The sequence below is a fragment of the Ptychodera flava genome, chromosome 14 (genome assembly GCF_041260155.1).
Source record: "Ptychodera flava strain L36383 chromosome 14, AS_Pfla_20210202, whole genome shotgun sequence".
Taxonomy (NCBI): domain Eukaryota; kingdom Metazoa; phylum Hemichordata; class Enteropneusta; family Ptychoderidae; genus Ptychodera; species Ptychodera flava.
Window position 1 is genome coordinate 31,446,304 of NC_091941.1, and position 24,178 is coordinate 31,470,481.

The window sequence follows — 24,178 nt, forward strand, 5'->3', positions numbered from 1 at the left end:
TATCTACGATGGCCTTTACGGTGTGTGTGACGATGTGTATCTGTGTTTGTGTGTGCGCGCGTATGTGTGTATGCGCGAGCTTGTACACATATATACATACCAATGTATAATTTGTTCAGTCACTTTACACTTGTTGTGTTGTGTGAACGCGTGGCATTTGCGCAAGTGTGGAGTGAACCAGAACGGTGATTTTCTGCTCAGAATCTTGGAATTCGCGATAACCTTTAGTACATCGTTTTTTCATAAAAGTTCTAATACTTCTACTACATCTCATCTAAACACAGTTCAAGTCACAGCCTTCTTCCAAGTCTCACTCTGTGTCTCTGCTTTCTCTCTCTCAACGTTCATGATGTCAATATCTAGGTCAGGTCGTATCTACAAACACCACGGTAACAACAAAACAGCTTGAAAGGTGTTTATAAATACCCACATAAATATAGTATCTAATTTTAATTAGAGACGTGCTTCATTAATTATTGATAGCATAATATCCATGCACTTGATGATCGGACTGACCAACGAATAACCGAGATTCACTGTTACCACACCAAAGGATATGTATATCACACGAAACAAAAAAGCATCCATGTACAATATCTTCATTTAAAGTTTGATGGAAGAGTCATGTTGACTTAACGAAAACATTTATTTTAAAAGCCTTTTCACTGTTGACACCTTCGAATGTGTGTTTTGCATATATTTTTGATCATATTTTTTATTGTTTGCTATCAGTGGTATCTGTGATATTGTTAGGAGTAACTAAACTTCCGAAAAAAAAATTCAATAATAAATAGATGCCACCATAAAGTAATAATTGACTGTAATTTAAACTCATCGCACGAGGTGCCATGGAGACTAACTACCTAGGGATCGTGAGTACGAGGCTCGATCGTGATGCTGTGCCAATAAACAAGACGAATATACGTCTAATTTATTCACTGCGAAATGTAATTCTCATTCTTCGCTTAATTGGGCAATCGCCTGTTTGATGATTAATATAGAAAGATCTTCCGGGCAATAAAAGAGTCAAATCGTAAGCGTTGCTTAGTGTTTCCTATTGTCTGACCCCTGTCAACAGAAGCATACTCACACATACCGTGTTGTGTTTAGCTTCGTCCGTCGAATCGGGACTCGGAGAATGCAGCGAATTGTATGACGATTGAAGAGAGAGTTACCGTGAAGGCGAACAGCGCCGTCACAGGGACTTCTCTCATCAATTGCAGTTGCACTGAGTTGCACAGAATAGTAGACCGTTCTACATATAACTTTATGTATTTATCAATTACTGGGAAACTTTCAACAATACACAAAATTCTACACTTGTCATCATTTTGTAAAATAGACTTCTTGTTACACAACTAGATAAGTATATTTTGAAGATAAGAAGAGTTGTAGTAGTTATGAAATATTGCCTGTTTTCCTTGAGGTTTTAGAGGCGAGTATAGAGTATTATGTGATGTTTGTAATTAACAATTGTGTTCAGCGTAAGTTAATGGAAAATATTGCATTAAAAATAATCGTAAACATTAAAATAGTTACGTAAAGATGAGCACCACGATTAATAATTAAAACAATGATTACAATTTTCGATTACAATTTTGCGCTTGTTTTGAGCAATTTTCGACGCAGCTGCTGTAAACTGTCGCCGGTGATCCCTCATGATAGCAGTAAAACAGTGACACATGGGTAAATAAGGTATGTTTGGTATCCGATTAATTCTGATCGGTAGATCTAGATGGCTGCTTTGAAGGGATGACTTTTAAATCAGACTTCTGAGAGCTAAAAAGTTACACAGCCTTCCACATTCTTTGTTTTGTTAGATAAATTTCTTCTAATAAAATGCACATGTTTCACAATACAATACCTGAGCTTTACCGGGCGTTCAAATACATGTAACCGTATACGTGTAATTAAATTGTACCATTATCTCGGCAAACAAGAAAAGCCCAATCTTTTGTTCACACCTACGGCTGACGGAACGACAACAAAAGGCAAAACGTCCCAGAGAGCCGTGTCCATCCTTGCAGGAATGCGAGAGTTCTATCGCAAATCTTATTGCCCTCTTTACTTTAAAATGTTTACAATAATGATGTAACGATGGAAACTGTGTTGTGTACGACAAGCATCGAATTGGTATAGGGAAGTAAACACATTCTACTGGACGCCTTGGATTACATTGAGCAGTTTCACGTTCCCGATGAACCACAACATTACCTTTTGATGCCTGAAACTTTGTTCAAAAAAACCCACTGATTCCTTTTGGTAAGAAATAATCTGAGGGATGAACAGTTTGCATCAAGCAGGTGCATTCACACGCTTAATTCACTATGGGCGTCTGTCCTCATCACGTTCTGCTCTGCTGTTTCAACACCAACTCGATTGTGAGGGCAGCAGAGCAAGTTCTTCAAACCCTCGCGGAATACCTTGTTTTTGAAGGTGTAAATGAAAGGATTCATACATGAGTTGGCAAATGCAAGCATCACTGTCGCGTGGTGATACCATTTCGTGAAATCTACATTAGCTCCAAGATTGTACGAAAAGAACAAGATTTGATTTGGTCCCCAGCATACGACAAAAGTAATCACTACCAAGCAAAGCATGTGGAGTATTTGCTTGCGAGCTTTCAGTTGCCACATCTGCTTTGCGTTGTTCTTCATAGGTCTTCGGTCATTAGACGAAGCTACATTGCTCTGACCCGAGTGATGAACCATTTGACTCTGCCTTGCACTCTGACCGGTGTTATGCGAGGTCCCTCTGTCAGACCGTGGCCCGTTCTCGTGCTGTTGAACAGTCGTCGAGGCATCACTTTCAAAACGTGTTCGTTTGGCACTACCGTTTGATACCGTTTGTCGGTTGTCGTCATCGGCGGTCGGCGGGTTTTCCATGTTCGACAAAGCTTCGCCGTGTTGACTTAGACGCTGTTCACTTGCTTTCAAAATCGCCATCGTCTTGTAATAGCAGAAAAACATAATGCCGATCGGCACGAAGTATTTCGCCACCACGTTTAAGACGCCGATCACGGTTTGCACTTCTTTGCTGGGCCAAATTTGTATGCACCGTCCCCTCACCACAGTACTGACGTAGGGTATGAAGGAATTTATAAAGAGACCAATAAACCACGTAGATATTAGCAGCTTTACGATGACTTTCTTGGTGCAGTATACGCGATGTTTAAAAGGATAGACCACAGCGAGATACCTCTCTATCTTCATCAGCAAAAGTGTGTACATAGAAGCAACGAAACAGAGCCAAAGCGGCAGTTTCGAGTAAAACATTTTGCAGGCGATTTGTCCGCCGACACCCGATGAGATATGTGCCGGTGGCGACACCACATGCAAAGCTATTAAGAATATTGACGTTACCAGATCGCATATCGCCAAGTGGAAGATAAACCGGAAAGTCTTCGTACTGAGGGAACGCATTCGACCAACAACCACGCAGACAAGAAGATTGCCAGTAATTCCCACGATTGCAATGAGCGAGTAAGTCGCCAGCACAAGGGGCTCTTGCTCCAAACCTCCAACGCTCCATGATATCCTTTCATCATCGGGAGTAGCTTCCGTGCCATTCGAAACATTGAAGGCGGCTTCGTCGGACATAACATCGACTGTACCACTTTCCATACCGCTCCTTGCCTGACGAGCATCACACTAGCTTGTGACACAACTACGTGGGGATGGGATCAACAGTGGTGTCGGTTAACAGTCACGTGATAGTCTGAGCTGTGCTGTGAAAGAAAACCATGACAATACCCGGTCATCACGAATGCTCCATGTACAGCAGGTACAAGGCGTAGTAAAAGTATCACACCTGCGTCACGTGCATGAGTCCTTTATATATTAAGGGGTTTGACAAAACTTAAGGCGTCGTTTGAACGGTGCTGGGGAGGCGAAATGATAATTTCCTACACGTAAATAATCCTGCAGATACTTGTGCATGTGAACAGAGAAAGTACAACAGTTCGGAGTAAATGGGAGTAACTGTGAGTTATTATGTTAAAAATGAACGCACCGAGGTGTTTATTAGTTTTCAAAAAACTCGCTTGTGGTATATGGAGAGTACAGTTAACTGTCGTCAGTCGGGGAGCACGACTACTTTATTTGATATCAAAGGTTACAGATTCATCACCAATATTACCTGGAACTTTCACAGCAGTAGTCCACTCTAGTCAGACAATGGTGAATACATGTCCCATGCAGAGTACACGAACTCGCTGTATCAGTGCATCTGGTGGAAATGGATCGACTATTTTTTTTTCAAAAGGTTTTGTATCGTTCTTTGGTGAACTACTAAATTAAAAGTTGTCCACGATGACGGCTGTAGTTACTGAAATAATATCATTTCTGTCAGATGAAACGAACTGATAACCAAGTCAGGGGAGCTTTTCTGAGCAACTGATCTGCGGTACCAAAGTATCAACTGTTTGTAAATCGTAACCTTCTTTTCTTAATTTATCAGATTTGTCTATAGCAAATATATGATAAAACGGGATATGTGATCTTTCCTCAAGACATCCGTGACAAGTTCCCTAAGGCTCAAGTCTAGATGTACAAATATTTTTGCCTTGGTCTTTTCTGTGATCCACATTGCCGGCTGTTATCGTCAGTTGCCTATTGTACAGACACAATTACAACCGTCAAACCGTCCATGTGTTTGTGTAGACTGAAAACAATTATTAGATGTAGAGTTTATGACATTTCGTTTACCGCTGCGTATTCATTTGACGGCCAAAGGGTTGAACGCCAATCATCGTTGGCATAATGAAATTACACTATCAATCATGCAACAGGATATATACAAACAGGTAATATTGCGATATTGATAATGCCAACACTCAACTCTGCGACATCAGATATATTACATGTCAACACGAGATCGTCTCAATAACCATCACGCGACAAAAAAACCGTGACGAGAAATATTACTCTTAAATTACCTAACTTGGCTGCTGAATAGAATATTTTCATGTGGGGCATTAGATGAAATTCTGCCCACACACACGTTCTGCCCGAACACACTTTACTTTTACCTCTGTTTTTCGCAGAAGTACGTTATCGAGACCATTACCTTCATTTTCATGGTTTCCGTCGCAACAGTTCCAGTCATAGAGTAGAATTTCAGTAAATCTTGTCGAAATTTGCCAGAGTTATGACCATATTTGGACAAATGTTTACTTCAGCATATTACTCGAAGAGTAATGATGTTGTTAGTTATGCCACATTATGGCGTCACGCCAAATTTGGAAATGATCTTTCAATGGTTATAGAATGAGACTCAAGGGAGAGATGGGACTATCACTCCGAACGTCTCAACTTGAAAGTGTTTTCATGCTCGAGTAGAGTCCTTGTATTGCAAGTGATGAAGTGATATCATCCCTATCTGTTGCAGCTAATAATGCCGTACTCAGGGTGACAAAATGGAATACGATTGATTCCCCGAACGAAATTATCTCAGCCCTACATCCTAGATGTGCAAAGCCGAATTAAACCAAGGACATTTCATGGGGCACAAGGTTGTGTGCACATGTGATATCAATAAATCACTCCCAGGTTCCCATGCGTGTATCTGATATTTTTTATTGTCGTCGTGACCCCTTCGTGTGTAAAAAAATAAAACAGCACGCAGTCTAAGTACTCTTCATTTTTTGAAACTTATGCCGTCCACGAAGTGAGGTATTATTAACATGGCGTGGGATTACCGATAACGAACACGCATATTTTTGCAGCAGTCAACTTCCTTTCAATCTTTACAAAAACTCCTATAGCTCGATATAATACCATTATCATGTATTACCACCCAACGCCCTCTTGAGGGAAAAGCATCCACTATAGAACACTTCTAGGACAAACTAATATAAGATATTAGCCTTAGGCGCAAAATGCAAAAAAGTGGGAGCAAATAAAGGGCCCCCTACCACCAAGTCGCTGACGATAAAAACGATGAACATTGCCTCTAATGTGTTTAAACAAATCGGCACTTGTAAATCAGAAAGGCATCACATTGATTCTATATAGTGTCAACCGCCTTGCTGCACAAAGAAAGTTTATCAACTACGATAATTCAGGGTTGGAATGATTATACATGAAAAGAGCATCGCTTGACAATATCAAGCCGTTGTGTTCACTAGTGCTTCTGAACAAGTACCCGTAGATAGAGACGTTGTGACGTCATGACGGACAAACGCGTTGTCGTATGGAAGTTAAAAGTTCACATTGTTTCCATAGTGATTTGAAGTGCGTAACATGAGTCATTTCCCGAGGAAAGGATATCTTAGTGAGTTTTTTCAGTAAGTTTCTGTCAGATATCCAAGACTCTCTCACTTTTGGAATGACTATACATTACAATCAAAGGAACTTGGTAGGTTGGTGAGGTACAACATACTTATCTCGATTTTTAAGCAACGTGTTCTGGTAAGTGTGGCGTCGTACATTGATGAAAGTAGCAGCATGGCTAGCGCGCATACAGTAAAGTGAATTGCGCTCGCAACGGTTCTCTTATTGCCAGGACAGATACCGATTTTTCCGACGTATTCTCGGCAAGAGAGAGAGAGACGCCAATCAGAACTCTGAACAGGAATATTCCACGATTATTAAAGTTACAGTCAGGGTTTGATGTCAGTTTTTCTTTTAAAATCCACTAAACTCAATCGTTTTATTGTATATGCCGAACAAAAAGTCAATATTTTAATAACTTCATGTCTGTGTCGTAGATATCAGGCATTCATTGGATGACAGCCTAGCACGAATCGAATTACCACTGTCCGTTGTCGATCGCTCAAAGAGCGGAAGTAACATTTGCTCTTTATTTATACTTTCATTTTTGCGGGAGTTTTACATGTTAACAAAATGTCAAAGCGAACATCTTAAATACGACTGGTACTGTTTTGGCGATTCAGTCGAAGTATAGTTTACCTTTTTTGCGTCCCAAGTACCAGCAAAATCCCTGTCGCTGTAACTTGTGATGTATTTTCGGTATTGTTGTTCTCTTCTGTTTGTTACAGTCTCGTTCTACTCCCGAAATCATGCCAACATTCCCTGTGCTAAACTTGTGAACATAACCTGTACAATATATGTACGGTGTCCAATGCCATTTACAAGTGAATGCTAACCTATAGAGACCCCCATCTGTAAGTTATTACATCGCACACTATACAGCCCGAGGGCTTGCAAGGCACATACTTGGTATGTAAACTGATATTTATACATACTTTTGAGGATGAATAGAAAACATATTGTTTCATGGAATAAAATAATAAAGACTACAAACTGCAATTGTCGTCCTGTCAATAGCTAGAGACATTAGTGGTCGTCTTACGCTATGTGTGTATCTCTGTTGATTGAAGAGCATATGTTGAAAAAACACGGGTTTTTATGAATTTTGGAATTTCATAAAAAGGTTACTGTAGTTGCTTGACGAAGAACACATGAACCAATGTTTGTAGTGTAGAGTTGAATATTTCTAACTGTCTGGACGAAGAACCAGTGAAGCAAACTAAGCTTATGTTTTAGATCTGAATTATGTTTTAGACATCGTGACTGAGTCGGCACATTCCGGCCTGACGGTCGTGACGTGCAACTCGGCAACAACAAGGTGAGAATAGGGAGGACAAGTAACAGTGACAATGACATTAACACCGAATTTTTGAAAATAGCCAGCTATTTATATGATACGTAGCAATGTGGAAACGGAAGCCGCAAGGTTACCATAGCGCGACTTTGAACTTGCCGAATCACTTTACACTTGTCCTCGTGAGGTTTGCTACAATTCTACGGTTTCAGACCCCTCTCTATGAATCAATTCTACGGTTTCAGACCCCTCTCTATGAATCAATGAACGATGTTTAACCGCTCAATATGACAAGTGGTTGCAATATAATAAGGACATAAAGATGGCTGGCAGATGAAACTAAATAATTACTGCGCGGATGAGTTCCGCCATGTTGTTGATCCCGTGCGGGTATTTCTCGATAAAGTCCAAATCAAATAGATTTTTGGTGTCCAAGGGCGCTAATGTGTCGATAAACGTTGAAGTTTGAGAGAACGAATCAATACCAGCAAGACAGAATTATCGACACTTAACAGTGTACTAAAATAGACATTTACCATGTACGGCCACATCAACAACAAGTTAGAGAAAATCAGAGTACACATGTACCACCTGAGACCCACGCTGGTTTAATTATATTATCATATTGTCAAGGTGTTCATCCCCTTTACGAAAAATCATAATCACAGCTTCCCGACAAGTACCTTACAAAGTCAAATAACGCGAAGGCTGTCGATCAACGAGTCGATGTCCTTAATTTGTGACGGCAAAAGTCACAAGCATGGTTACTCATAATTGAAACTTTCTGCTCGAAAAGAATCTATCATGAAAAGGGGCTTAAATGATTAGATGAGTGTCCTCAAGCATAAAATTTCACTGCAATACGCCATTTCCCGTTTCTTGTTTCCACTCATCCCACAAGATTTCCGATCACGGTCAAGTATAGGGACGTTGATGTGTAAAGAAGACAAAACTATAGTACGAACAAGCATTCAATTTGTCTTTTTTTGTTTGTGTGTGTGTGTGTGTGTGTGTGTGTGTGTGTGTGTGTGTGTGTGTGTGTGTGTTTTGGTTTTTTCCTTTTTTCTATTTTCGGAGGAAGATTTGCCATTAAGAAACTTACTATGCTGGACTAAAAAAAGGAAAGCAACGACAATGTCATTTTCACTCGCTGATGAAAACTCGATGCTGTCCTATATACTGAGCAAATAATGACTGTTCCAGGAACGACTGATGTGTGCCAATTCGAATTAATTTTTCATGAACATAGGTTTATGATACTCCTTGCGGTATGCCGCATCAGTTTCAAAGTTGATATACACATGCCATTCACATTGTAACAATACTTGAGATAAGTCGGTAGACATTTAATTTTACGATGCTCCGGGTTGCCCTTCTTTCAACGTTAATACTAAAACATGGAGTGGTTGGGTATAGTACGTAAAGTTGTATGGAGCAAACTTGCATCACCTGTACTACATAGAAACATGTGATAATGCTGATTTGCCGATTCATTTAATTTATAGGTCTTCTGCGACAGGAAACCAATTTAAACCAGATAAAAGTATCTTTGCAGAATGACAAAAATAGTCTTTGATGTGATAATTCATCGTAGCTTTGTTTTGAATTTACTAGGTAAACAATATACATTTAAGATAGATGTTATCTTTTGGCCCGTTTTGTCAAGAGTATGATGTTGTCACCAAAAAATAATCACAGTTGCCTCCTGTCCACGTAAGGTAGTACGTGTCTAGAAATTGAAACATTGAAACTGCTGCTCAAACTTTCTGTCTTCAGGATAACTTTATGCCCCTCACTCAGGCTTTTCAATCAAGAATGCAAATGCGGGGGTCACCGTTCAATATTTGATACTAGAGGAAAAAAAATACCCAATATTTCGCGACATTTTAAATAAAAAATGGCCACCATCCCTGAGAAAACTCTAAAGAGAAAAATTCAGTGTTCGATTTTCTCATAAATCAGCCTGTGGTAGCTTTATTTAGGGATGGACCATTAGACCTTGGGAGGGGGGGTGGTCACAATGAAATTGTGAAAATTTTTTTTTTACTATTGTAAATTTCTGAAATTTTTTTTTCCAATTGAGATTAGCTGTGCAAATTTTTTTTTCAGAGTAAATTTTCAGATTTATAATTTTTTTTTAGTTCGTCACTGTCTGAAGATAAAGAGGGCAAAGATGTGGTGCCAAGCACCACAAGCGGCCACGCAAGCGGTCAAGGGGGGGGGGTCAGGAGAGGGGTGTCCCCCTGCTGCTATTGGAGCTTTTGAAAAATAGAGATTAAAATGGTGTTATTGGTGGCACTTGGGGAGTATTTTGCGGGGGGGAGGTCAGGAGGGGGTGTCCCCTCCTGCCGTTGGCGCTTTTGAAAAATGGAGATTAAAATGGTGTTATTTGGTGGCACTTGGGGAGTATTTTTGCGGGGGGGGGTCAGGAGGGGGTGTCCCCCTGCTGCCGTTGGAGCTTTTGAAATATAGAGATTAAAATGGTGTTAGTTGGTGGCACTTGGGGAGTATTTTTGCGGGGGGAGGTCAGGAGGGGGTGTCCCCCCTCCTGCTGTTGGAGCTTTTGAAAAATAGAGATTAAAATGGTGTTATTTGGTGGCACTTGGGGAGTATTTTGCGGGGGGGGGGGGGGTCAGGGGGGGGGTGTCCCCCCTCCTGCTGTTGGAGCTTTTGAAAAATAGAGATTAAAATGGTATTATTTGGTGGCACTTGGGGAGTATTTTTGCGGGGGGTGGTCAGGAGGGGGTGTCCCCCTGCTGCCGTTGGAGCTTTTGAAAAATAGAGATTAAAATGGTGTTAGTTGGTGGCACTTGGGGAGTATTTTTGCGGGGGGAGGTCAGGACGGGGGTGTCCTCCCTCCTGCTGTTGGAGCTTTTGAAAAATAGAGATAAAAATGGTGTTATTTGGTGGCACTTTGGGAGCATTTTTTTCGGATTACACATCTTCCTCTGAAACATGGTCTTCTTGCTCCTCAGTAGCTTCCTATAGTTTTGAAAATTGACTATTTTGTTTTCCTGGCTTCCCTTTCTACTGAGTGGTGAAATGCCTACATTCACCCCACCAAACATCATGCATATCTCATGATTTACAATTGATTTTGACAAGCTGAGAAGCTAAATTAAGCTAAATAATATAGTTAAATTTGCATATTTGTGTTTTTAGAGCAATTGTTGCCCTTTTTTGATCAAAACATCTATTTCTCTGTAGCAGCATGTCCAAATTGATTGGATGTGTATAGATGTGTTGAAATTTCAATATTTGTCTTTTTAGGGCAATTTATGCCAAAAAATGGTCAAAAAATCTGTATTCTCTGAAAGGGCTTGTCCAATTTCTTTGAAATTTGCTACACAAAAACGATTATTCATGCAGATTTATTCAGTATTTGCTATCGAGAAACTTTCAAAGTTCAACCCTTTTGTGTGTTTTTGTGTTGGGATTTGTTGGATAGATGGCATTCTACGTAGTGTATTGTTGAATGTTAAAACATATGTTGCTGTTGTTTTTTGATGCTGTCTTTTGAGAACAAAGAATTGAAATGCCTTTTTAAAGCAAAATAATACATAATGACTTGATATGTTGTTTTATCATTATTGACGTGTTTCTACTTGTTCACCCATTCTTGCATTCATCATTGCAATAAAATGCTGTGAAAAAAATGAAACTGATGTGGCCTGCATCTGTTTACCTTGATCTTAAAAGGCAAATACAACTATCATCTTGACAACCATACCATAGTTTCAATGTTTTACCTAGTGTACCTGCTTGGTTTGTACGCAGGAAACAAGTAGAAAACAGGCTCTATAATTTCATAATTCTCAAGTGATCAGAATACAAAAGTCCTGAAAAGATAAGATAATCACAACTTCCAGTATAAGGGATACAGTCACTCTAAATGTATAAATTAAAATTAAAATGTGCCTGGAGGATGTACTGAAAAATACAGAAAGTTGCTTCCTGTCGGTAAAATCTAAAAAAAATTCAAAATTTTAGAGACTTTTGCAGATTTTTTTTTACGCCTTTGTCTTCTTGTTTATTTTTTTTTATTTTGCAAACTAGTTTGAAGATTTTTTTTCCTAACCTTTTGCTCTGAAAATTTTTTTTTTTGTTTTTGACCACCCCCCCTCCCAAGATCTAATGGTCCGTCCCTTATTTAACAAGCTTCAAAATGAGCGCCCGAAGGTGGTAGACCAAAAACTGATTTAAAAAGTATGAGAGTTCGAACATCTGTCCCCGAGGCCCAATCTAACCCTAAACTGATGATCTGTTTGACCTTTACCATGAAGCCTGTCGGAGCCGCTTACTATCCTCGATGTGTTGTTCAATGAAGCTGTAAATTAAGCACTGTACACACGTGAAGAGTGTAGGAGTCAGACAATGTTTGTCAGCACAGTGCGTTCAAGAAGTGCTCTCCCTCTCTCTCTCTCAAAAAAAAAAAAGAAATCACGCGCCACGAAATATGGCGCACGCGAGTGGTACCAGTTGACGCATTATTTTTGTTGGTATTTTCGACACCTTTATTTATTAATGCCATCTGAGGCAAACTTGCCTTTCCCAAAGTCCGCCGCTTACATCAGGATCATTATAAATTCCTGGCTTCAGAAAGTTTACAGAAGCACACAAGTCATGACAATCCAAGAATAAAAAGTGAAATGGATTTCAGGTTGCTGACGTTTTTCGCAGCATGTTCCACAGGCACTATCAGACTGGAGCAATCTAGTTGACCAGTAGAGTACTTATTTGTTATTGTCACCGATATCACGTACTATCGATCTTTTTAAAGGTTGTCTGTTAAGGACAGCATTCCGTTCTGTGCAAAGCTTAAGCTTATAATATTTTGACGCTGCGTAATAAAGTTCAAACTCTTTTCAGAGTCTAAAAATCAATGGTAAAAAATTCACTAGTGAATTAGTACAGGGTCATTGATTACTGCGGATAAAGGATGTTTTGTATCAATAAGAAGAACGAAGTAAATAATTTACTTTTCCATATTCTGTGAACAAAAGACGAACTTTCATTGCACAAATGAGTTTGCTGCTCAAAGGAGTACAATAAATAATAAAATGACAGATTCTTGAAAAAAAAATCCGACGGTGCAGACTACATTAAAACATCTACCTTATGAATATAGGTTTGTCGGCGCGGCAGTGAGTGTACCAGATAGAAAAAAAGTTGTGCATAGAACATCTTGAAAAGAAGTATCACGTAAACTCACACCGAGATTTGACAACATGGAAGAACCGTGGTTTCACGAACTCTTGCTTTGCTGCGCATGTACATGAAATAACATTCAGTTTTCTACTCTTGAAAGGTTTCAAGGAAATCTTCATTCGCTGAGAGATATCTCTGTTACGGTAACTTCAGATCAGACATGAATAACGTGATCAACAAGTTTTCACTCTAATTTTCCATTTCACCTGTATAATAGTATCTGAGGGATGTCCCCTAAGGGCTCCAAATTACTGTTTTCGAAACTGTGACAGCTCACGTTACATTGAAAGCAAAATTAATGCCACGAATAGAATTCAAAGATTTAATTTTCTTCAGATTTTACTAAGACAGAAATGGTTCCGAAAGGTCTTCGTTTTTGGTCCTTTCGATCGAATTTCAAGCGCATGTATGACGAACATTTTCCAGCGGCTTTGAATATCTCTCAACGTTCTCAAAGCCCATCTCATCTTCAGTGTAATAGGCATGGGAGAGTCTGAGAAGATCGGAAATTAGTTTCCGATTTCTAGATTGGTTTCCCATTGAAGTAGAGAGAAAAATGCTCGGGAGCATATAAGGAAGGAGCCTTCGTTGCTCCATTGTTGTGTGTGTCGGTTATACGAATAGCACACAGCAATAGCGTATTCCCACTCCCCGAAGACACTTTAGTTACAGCCCTTCTCAGGACTGTGCGTTGTTAACATGCTCAGCTCTAATTCCCTGTGAACAGATCCATTCTCAACACTGATGAGAAGTGGTTGGGGCCTAATCAGAGTGGTGAAACTATTAAACCTGAAGCTTATAGGTAGTCAAAACGTAATATTTTACTGTACTGTTTTTCTTTCCTATTGACAGATTAACGATAAGCACAGAAACTTGAAGTCTGGAGTCTGGAGTTTCCAAAATATACATTTTGCCCTATGATTGTTTTGAAGTATCTCGCCTATTCTTCGCCATTATGTAAACTGAAAAGACTAGCATCAAAAACATTACCACTTAGGCCTATACGTTAAAAGATTCAACACAACAGTCAAAGCCACTGAGCGACTAATGAACGCTATTGTTTAAGATAGAGTTTGCAACAACGCATGAATTTTATTGATCTGGTAGTACAGCATCAAATTATTATTTTGGGCACCATCTATCCGGTCCTTTATTTACGATCTCACTTAATATGAGTCATCTACTAAGGCTTTTTTATTGGTTTTACATATTAATTGAATGATTAAAAGAACAATGAAAGACTATCGTCGAACTAAACAATGTTGTGGAAGAATTATGACGGTCCTGTAGCTAAACTGTACTTTTGGGGGATGATACATTAATTTGACGATCGTTTGTTTATGTTGTAATTCCATCATGATCACAAAAGCCTTTTTGTAATTTTAAGACATATGATTATTTTTATCAGACTTTGTCATATTTTCAGATAACTTGGTGATTTTATCATCATTTAATATTAATTGTGAATCGCAGTCTTTATGTCGTCTCAATGCAAATTTATCACGAAATTAACAACCAAGGGAATAAACCCAACGTTGCCATGGCACAGATATTTACCAGCCATGCAACAGCGATGATGAATTGTATTAAAATGCAAATACTTTTGCCCCGCCTTTTGATGGTCGTTTTTATCATTCTGCTTAATCATCAGCTGTGAAATCTTGTATGCTCCACAAATCACAAAAAACATAGACACACTGTATTCATTTTCATTCAACCGACCACGAGTCATCATTACGTTGAATTGCGCTGTTAAAAATGCAAGCAATCTTGAACTAACCTAGAGTTTTTTCCACGTGTTTTTTGGTTTTACTAGGAAGACTATTTGATGTTATACTTTTCAGGTTAGTTTATTTATGTTACAGTTAAAGGGACAAAGTCGGCCATTTTTCATGAATTTTGTTTGATACGAGATACTACTTATATTGTTTGACATGTTGAAAGATACTGAATAAATGGGTGACCATGCATATATTCGACCCCGGTTTTAGACACGGTACATGAATTACCAGGGTCTAATATATGCATGGTCACCCATTCATTCAGTATTTTTCAACATGTCAAACAATATAAGTAGTATCTCGTATCAAACAAAATTCATGAAAAATGGCCGACTTTGTCCCTTTAAGTAAACGTTGCATTTACCGGTTCTTGTCTATTTCACCTATACGCGATGTTACCTGACTATGTTAAAAGTTTAATTGAGTGTGCTGTAGTAGCCAATATGACGTCAGACAGGTGTGTTTGCTAAAGACGTCTACACAGCCAAAATCGTGTTATAAGTTTCTACATTGTAACACTAACATCAGGCATTCTGGACTGCATGCGTCTATGTGTAGGTGTTTGTGTATAGAGGTGAAGGAAGAAATTTATGTCTTATCTAAAATGCAAGTGTGTATATTGTAACCATTCATACGCTGGTTTGATCTTGTGACAGATCAACCGAGCCTTGGAGCGATCATTCGGTAATAACGGAGAGATTAGATATTGTTTGTATTTTAACGATGTACATAATGAAAAACATATTTCAAGGATTATATCGTTTCAAAATAATGTTGACGGACTCTATATTTGATTAAACTAAGTTTATATCAACACTAGAACGCGACAATCATAGCCAAGTCAAATGGAACAATTTACTTTATTGGACACTCTGGGGAAATGTACATGTAAATGAACATTTGAAAAGGAATCTGGAAAAAAAACAATTAAAGGTGAAATGTCACATTTGATATAAATATTAGGAGTGATGTCAGTTGTTCTGATACGAGGGCGTACATCCTGCGGCGAAGCAATCTGTGTGACCGTTTGTCGCCCGCATATGTCATATACATTAACAAGTCGATAAGGCACGGTGGGATAGTGACCTTCAGTCTAATATTTGCCATATGAAAATCATACTGTACGTCGTTCATAAAGAACAGAGTGTAGATAACATTACACTTAATGAATTAATAAGCAACATCGTTACGTAAGGTCGACACCAACAATTATTAGCTTGTTAATATCGTCAATTGGTACAAAATGAAATCGCGGGGTTCTAAAAATTCTGTCCGGTAATTACGCAGCAACGTGTCAAAACGTTTCTCTCTCGATGATGAAATAGATTGGAGTAAACATAACAAATTATTCTACCTTTCATGTGACCGATGGAAGTTATGGGAATGAAGCTACGCCCGGCGAAAGACAAACCATTAATTAATGCACCCATATTGCCGCTGAGGGACAGCTACAAACACAACAGGGAGACGAGACAGCTTTTCAACGTCCGGCTTTTCCCAAATATCATTTAGTTTCCACAGCTGTCGCAGTTTGTACTCTGACATCAGTGGACCAATATTCGAAACGAACGAGTGATAAAAGAACCCACGAAGTGCAGAGGACGTGTTGACTTGTTGATGTAAGGTACAAAATCAAGTTCGACGTTATTAGTCAGTTAAATGTATATGTTATAGCAATGTGAAAAAATGACGACAACGAATATTTCTATTACTTCCCACTTCTCACCCTATCCTACATTTGTGTTCTGAATTTACTGTGGTATCCACTTTCAATCAGTTTTTATCGAATACTGTGGTGGAGGGAGACGTTCAAACCGTCGATCCCGCCCTCCGTCGGCCACTGGAAGTGTCATTTCTGCTTTCCACTCGTCTCTTTGCCTTGAAGCAAAGCAAGTCCCTCAAACCTACACGGAAAATCTTGTTTTTGAAAGTGTAGATGAAAGGATTCATACACGAGTTGGCAAATGCAAGCATCACTGTCGCGTGGTAATACCACTTGGTAAAATCGACATTTGCTCCCAAATTGTAAGAAAGGAACAAGATTTGATTTGGTACCCAGCTTATAACAAAAGTGACCATTACCACACAAAGCATGTGGAGTATTTGCTTGCGGGCTCTCACTTGCCACAGCTGATGAGCTTTATTTCTGACACTTGCCCGATCACCGCACGAAGATGCCCTAATCCGTCGCGGTTGTCGATGCGACCTGGTGCGTTCGTCTCGCTGATTGAAACTGGCGGCATTTTCTTGTTCAGATTGTTTCCCGCCCTGCTGGTGGTGATGGACATCCATTAGCCCACTGTCCTCATCGCTGGTGGATGCTTTTCTGTCATCCTTGGCATCGGAACTCGGCTCGGTGTTCGAGTACTCGCTTTCGACAACGGGACTCGTTGTATTAAACTGGCTGAGGCGTCTCTCTCTCAAACGTTTTTCGCTTTCGCTGAGAGTGTCCATTGCCTTTAAGTAGCAGTAGCAAGTTATACCCACGGGCACAAAGATCTTCGCAAGTATGTTTCCTACGCCGATCAAAGATTGTACTAACCCGCTTGGCCATGTCTGAATGCACCGCCCGTTGACTACGTGACTGACGTAGAGAAAAAACGAGTTGATGAACACACCGACAAACCATGTCGATATTAAAAGGTTCGCAATCACTCTCTTGGTGCAGTACATGCGGTGTTTGACGGGATGGACCACGGCAAGATACCTCTCTATCTTCATCATCACCAGTGTAGACACAGACGCCACAAAACAAACCCACAGTGGCAGTTTCGAGTAAAACACTTTGCAGGCGATTTGTCCGCCAACTCCCGATGAGATATGTGCCGGTGGCGACACCACGTGCAAAGCTATTAAGAATACTGACGTTACCAGATCGCATATCGCCAAGTGGAAGATGAACCGGAAAGTTTTCGTACTGAGGGAACGCTTTCGACGAACAACCACGCAGACAAGAAGATTGCCAGTAATACCAACGATGGCAATAAGCGCGTAAATTGTCTTCACCCATGGTTCTTTTTCTAAGCCTCCGATACTCCATGGAATCCTGTAATCACCTATTTGATGATGATCAGAATCTTCTTTCTGATCCATTGGATCCATAGCTATCCACGTCTAGCCACACCACGCCCTTCTTTGACTGATCGCTTTATTAGTCTGATTTCACATTTATATACTGGACAACGGATAGTTCTTCAGAGGCAGAGATGAAGGTAGACATAGAGCATGTCATAAGCTTACGTAAGGGAAACCAATATGACAATACTATAGTACTTTCATAACCCAACGCCACGTGACCGCACTTCATCCTGTTGACGACCAATCGCTTTCGATGGGTGCGTCAGTGGACGCCAGGTCTGGGGGAGGATGGGGTTCAGCCAACTGCAAGTTTTTGAGAAATGTATAAAAAGCGACTGATTTTATAAATGTGAAGATGATATCATAAAACATTTCAAACAGAATTAAACTTTTGGATGGAAAGCCGTCTGCGAATGCCCCACCCCGTTACAGGTTGAAAAATTACCCCTCTCGTTTGTAAGTCCGACCCTTCCCAGCCTCCCAGCACGAACTCTACTCAAACCCCTTTCCTGACAAACTGATTTTACCCTTCTTCATTGCATACACCCATGGAGCTACCTCCATGATACACCCAAAGTGTACTCCATGTCGGCCTGTTGGCCTTTATGTAAGTTTCCCGCTGAGCAAAAGAATAATATGGTTTATAAAATCTTGTCCTCGAACCCCTTCCCCTAAACTGGGAAAAATCAAGAAACTTCTTGAGAACAGCTTGTTTTAGCGGGATACCCATAAAGCCATTTTGGATGGGATGATGAAAAGATCATATGTCTAGAATGAGGAACATATATGCGCCCAAGTAACTCGAGAGCATCGCATCGTCGCGCCCATATTCGAAATATATACACTGTTTACTTAGCAACACAACTGTTCAGATTTTTCGGCGGGAGGGGCGGTATAACTCTCCGCTAAAACTGAGCTTGTCTGAAAGCTAAGAAATCGTAATTTGCATTTCTTATTAAATCATCGTTAACAAAGGGATCATGTGACAATTTGCATAACCTCTCAAAAATCAGTTTTTATCTTCCCCCGTTCAAATGTTGCCGTGTTTCCAGTTGAAATTTGCACCAACGATGAACAACATGAACTTCAAAAGAATGTCTCGGGATTCTTATTTCAGACTTAGTGTTTTTTGTTACAGACTCTTAACAGTCGGCGAATTGTCGCATCACAGAAACAACCTAGAGCTTAAAACAGAAATAGCGGACAGATATTGCGGGATACATACAACATCTTTTGATTACGCAAACTTGATGCTGCATAAGGCTGCGTTTGTAAAGGGAGTGGTAAAAATCTATTTGAGAGATAGTACACGTTGACTGTCACGTGATCCTTATGTAAACATGGATTACAAAATACAAATATAGCATTCACCAATGTCTACCAGGCTTGCAGAAAATATATACGTCGATAGGTTTACGAGCTAAAATGTTTGAAGAGAAATCGTTGTTTGGAACTGTGCAATACTTGTCGTTCTTTGATCTTACATGTAAAGCAGGCCCGTTTAGGCACTCCCACCTGGTAACATTTTTAAAACACGTTTTTTTAATGCCAACGGTCGATATTTGACATGGCGACTGCGCGCGGATCGCGAGATATCGAAAAAAAACATGCCCTCAAAAAAGTTAAAGTTTGAATTCCGGTGGCCCACCTGAATTCAGCTTCCGAACATAGAACGTTCGGCCTGGGGCCATTGTCAACTAAGGTATGGAGTACGAGTCTACGCTGACGCTGCTGTACGCCACAGCAGTACCACTCGCGTCGGTGAGCGGTCATGTCCCATGGGAGAAAGCCGAGTCCCACTGACTCGGCAAAAAAACGAAAAGCAAAGTTTGCTGATTCCACCAGAATTCGCATAGGTGAATAGCACAGATTTAAGTGCGGTTGTATGCCTACTACGCGGCGGCCGGTATGTATCACTCCACTCGCAACTGTGGCGGCCGCTATGTAGACGACAAAATGTAGTCATCAGAGGCAACTAATATTTTACACGTAAAAACTGATATCTATGTGGTATTGTTAAAAATGTAATACAACTGATTGAGAATAATGAAAACGACAAGAACTATGGAGAAGTTTTCAAAAAAGAGTTACCAGAGGTAAAGGCATTGATAATGATGTATATCGCAGTAGGAGGTAAATTAATTGCGTCATTCGAACGTTTTTGACTCCTTAGAATATCGTCAATCAGCACAACAACACACTTTCGGGGGATTTCGGGTCATAACCAGAAACGATCGTAAAACTTCAGGATGTGATAAATACGCTCGGGAAATGACATGTTTTTATCGATATCTCGCGATCCGCGCGGAGTCGCCACGTCAAATATCGACCGTTGGCATTAAAAAATGTGTTTTAAAAATGTTACCAAGTGGGAGTGCCTCTTTAAGATTGGAACTGGCTTGTGCATTGAATACAAAGAGATTTCTTTGCCATTCTTAGCTTCACTGCTATGTCTGTTATTCTTTGACGTGGCAAAAAAACTCCTTTTTTCCAAAGATGACGTTTCGGAAACTTTGGCACTCAACCTTGGTGAACTGTGGAAACAGATGGTCTCCTTTGCGGGTGCCGGAATTGCGTCGAGTCCCTGATTTTATAATTGATACTCCCTCGCCGTTAAAACTGAACACTGTCAGTCTCTCAACTCATTACTTTTGTGGGTTTTTTTTTTCACCATTTGTGGGTTTTTTTTCACTATAATATATATATATATATATAGTCGAACAATATCTCTATAAAAATACATTAGAAGTGTATATGTCAACTTTACGACCAAAGGATAGCATTGATACAATACTGTAGTCCATTTTCACCCTGAGAAGAACATCGCTGACCATTTTCAAAATAACTTACCCTGTCGCTAACTAAGGTGTGGTGGTAAATTTGGACATCATTTTGTGCTGTGGTTTCGTTCTGCATCGAACAAATCATGAAAAGGAGCGACATTGCACAAACGAACAATATCGACTATATATCGTCTAGTATCAAAACAAGGTAATACCGACACTATCAATAATATCATCTACAAGTATTGAAACGAGGACAAGAGCGCCCATGTCATTTTAATCGTGAAAAATATCGAATGTTATTGACAATATCGTCTAGTATGGTCTATTTTATCCATGCAGATACAAACTTGAATCTCCATGGTTTATCTGCCTAGAGACCCATGTCGCCCCTGACTTGTAAACAAAGAAAAATATCCGATAGTATCGGATACTATTGATAATATTGTATAATATTGTCTAGTGTCATCTGGTTTATTTGACTTGTAATTTTCGTCTGTAGTCCCACAGAATTTCTCTTGAAGACTGCCCGTCTATATAAGGCTATATCCTTATATTTTTCCGAGAAATAAAAAAATCTTCCGTTAAAAGAAATGTTATTGTTTGTGCGTTTCTACGATGGAAGGATCAATGACATGGCTTATCGCTTGTCTTTTCATTTTGTCATCGAATCAGCTGCAGTTTAAAATCATGAGGTGCGACATTGTCGGGATCCAGTCAAGAATGTATAAAATTTCGCCTGGTTTTTGAGGCGAGACGATACTTAGACGATACTATCGATAGTAGTATCCGATACTATCGGATATTTTTGAAGTGCAACATTGTCGGGGTGCGACCAAAGATGTAAAAAAATATCGGCTAGTTTTAAAGCCAGATGAAACTATCGATTGCATCCGATACTATAGCATATTTTTGAGATGCGACATTGTCGGGATCCAGCCGAAGCTTTAAAAAATTTCTTTCAGTTTTAAAGCCTAGATGATACTAGGCGATACTACCGATAGTATTCGATACTATTGAGTATTTTTGAGGTGCGACATCGTCGGAATCCAGCGAAGGATGTAAAAATGTCGTCTACTTTTAAAGCGTAGAAGATACCAGACGATACTATCGATAGTATGGTACCTATCGGATGTTTTTGAGGTGCGACACTGTCGTGATCCAGCCAAGGATTAAAAAAAAACGAGTTTTAAATTGACCCCAGACGACACTATATTATACTGTAGTATATCCGATACTGTCTGATATTTTTGAGGTATTACATTGTCTAGACGATACTAGACGATTGAAACCCTAGTATCGACATCTAGTATCGATACTATATAATTTATATTGAACAAATACACTGCGCATTGCAGAGAAAAAATGCAACAAGTATGGCGTCAGGAATACAGATTGACGGGAGAAAAATTCCTGCATGATGGGTTGCTCTAACATGGAGGGCTCCTCAAAATCGAAAGAAGTATTGTTGTTTTCCTTGTAATGTTGTTGGTAGAACTCAGCTGTCAAAAATGATTACATCAGCTCATGTTCCCCACACTACACAATAAGAGGTAAAGTGCAATGTTGTGTTCCTCACTTTCTGATTTGTGCGGCTTGCATTGGTTGTATTACACAGAAGCAGGGGACCTGCTGGACCTGTCATTTTTTTTCGATACGAGTTTCTAAGCATTCGGTTCCAATTGACTTTGTTCCAAGTGACTTTAAACATTTTAAGGATGTTTTTGAAACGTTCAAGAAATCATAACAGTAGAATTCGAATTTTCTTGATTTTCTATATGTGTGCTCACAGAATGATTTTATACAGCATTTACACGGACTTTATGTTGAAATCTATCTCCCTCTGCAGATATCCTTTGTGCAAGTGGGGCGAAAAAAAGAAATTTCACTAAATTTTGAGATGTCAGAGTTGGTTAAGGACCATACACTGACGAACTGTACTGTCGTCTTTCTACGCGTGGGAATCCTGATAGTTTCTGAATCTTACGCAAATCAGAGGGAATTATGGCTTCATCACGTGCGTGTGCGCAACTTCACCATATGTAAATATATATATAAGTATCAATGAATGACTCATGCATTTGTTGCTGTTTGGGTGATTAAGTCACCTTGGTGGCAATATATACGCATTACTATATATTTTGCATAAAAGAGCAAGCGACATGTCTGAGGAACCATAACATGGTTATAAAACGGATACATTGCTTTGTAAAGACAATCTGTAGGAATACTGTGGCATCAAGATGTAGCATATTTACAACTTTACACAACAAATATTTGAAACGTCTGAACTTTGACTTTAATAATCTGCAAAGCACAATTAACCCAACTCAAGGGCACTTTCCTAAAGCTCGTATGCATGACGAAGTGAAAACAAATATATGTCATCGAAAATAATAACGTAATTTTCCTATGCTAGCACTACTTTTTGCACCGAGCTCTTTTCATCCCCTGAGAAAGCATCTCACAGTAAAAGCTTTAACAAACAAACAAACACACAGGCACACACAGATACACACACTCACGAAAACTTGATTGAAGCACACTACCACACCCGGTTGTTTGGTCCGTGTGTATAAGTTCATGAACTTGCGACAAGTTCGTTCCGAAACTAGAGCTCTCCAGGTGTAATATATAATTGAAAATACAGAGAGTACTGATAAATGAATGCTTTAAATATATGTTCACATTACTTCAAGTACAAGTAATTCTGTAACTTAAGTTTCATTCATCATACAATAGTTACATACCCCTCAATCGAACAAATACCCTCTAAACTTTCCAGCAGGGGGCGACATTCCCCCTTGTGATAGAAATCTGGAGAATATACCGAATTTTCATCTGAAACATCTTCTCTTTTCTCTCTCTAATTATAGTAATGAAAATGGTTACACATTGTGTGGCGCAATTCATCTTATTGTAAAGTGAGGCTTCGCTGTTGACCTTGTTGTTATCGGTCTGATAGCTTCTGAATAACTTTGACATTTTCAATAGTTGCTAACTCCCACCATATTCATGTTTCGTTTCGTAAGAAATGACGACAATGTGCGCGCATGAACGATTTCGCAACATGTCAGTACCTGATTAGCGACAACAAGAGAACCCCATGTTGACGTTCTTTTCATGAGTTCTAGGAATACAGTATATTTACGGGGGAGTCTGAACACGCTGTCGTATTTTGGCCTTTGTTTTCCGAGATGTAATTAAAATACCAAAAACATCTAAAGCCCAACACGAGAAGTTATGAACGCTCCGATTTTTAGAGATTAGCGAAGAACTTTAGGGACCCGTCATTATTTTAGGCGGAGCAAATAATTTAAATACCATGAGGACGTACGTAAACCAAATCAAGGTGGTTAAAAAAGAGCAGGAAACTTCGGCCAAAAGTGGCCAGGGGCTCACGAAAACAACAACATACAAGTCAGTCAGATGGCTATTTCACCTGTACAAACGGTGAATATTTATTTGGGACGCTTTGTTTTCTCTTCACCATAACTGTCATGTGACAAATACGAATGAGAACTATTTTCCTCCATGAGATCAGAATGTTTGATAATCTATACGGATACCCAAGTCACAAACAAAAATATTTCCGTGGAAGATTCAGGCAACTATGGTATTCATTTTCTATTCAGTGGCAACCAAAAGCCTACTTGGAGAAATTGTAACGTAAAGTGTTTTGCACGCTTTTAAATATAGCATTTAGAAGAATTTTGAGCGAGATAACATTTTTGAGGAGAACGTAAAAGATGTTGGCAACGG

At 39.5% G+C, this 24,178-nt stretch overlaps 2 protein-coding genes across 2 annotated transcripts; both read right to left on the bottom strand.

The window, feature by feature from the left end:
* Positions 1-2,309: 2,309 nt before the first annotated feature.
* On the bottom strand, positions 2,310-3,623 carry LOC139148815 (cholecystokinin receptor-like). Its single transcript, XM_070720246.1, has one exon. It carries the CDS (start codon positions 3,621-3,623, stop codon positions 2,310-2,312), a length of 1,314 nt encoding a protein of 437 aa, XP_070576347.1.
* Positions 3,624-16,364: 12,741 nt separating this feature from the next.
* Positions 16,365-17,657, bottom strand: LOC139148816 (D(3) dopamine receptor-like). The gene has a single exon (XM_070720247.1). It carries the CDS (start codon positions 17,655-17,657, stop codon positions 16,365-16,367), a length of 1,293 nt encoding a protein of 430 aa, XP_070576348.1.
* Positions 17,658-24,178: the final 6,521 nt, after the last annotated feature.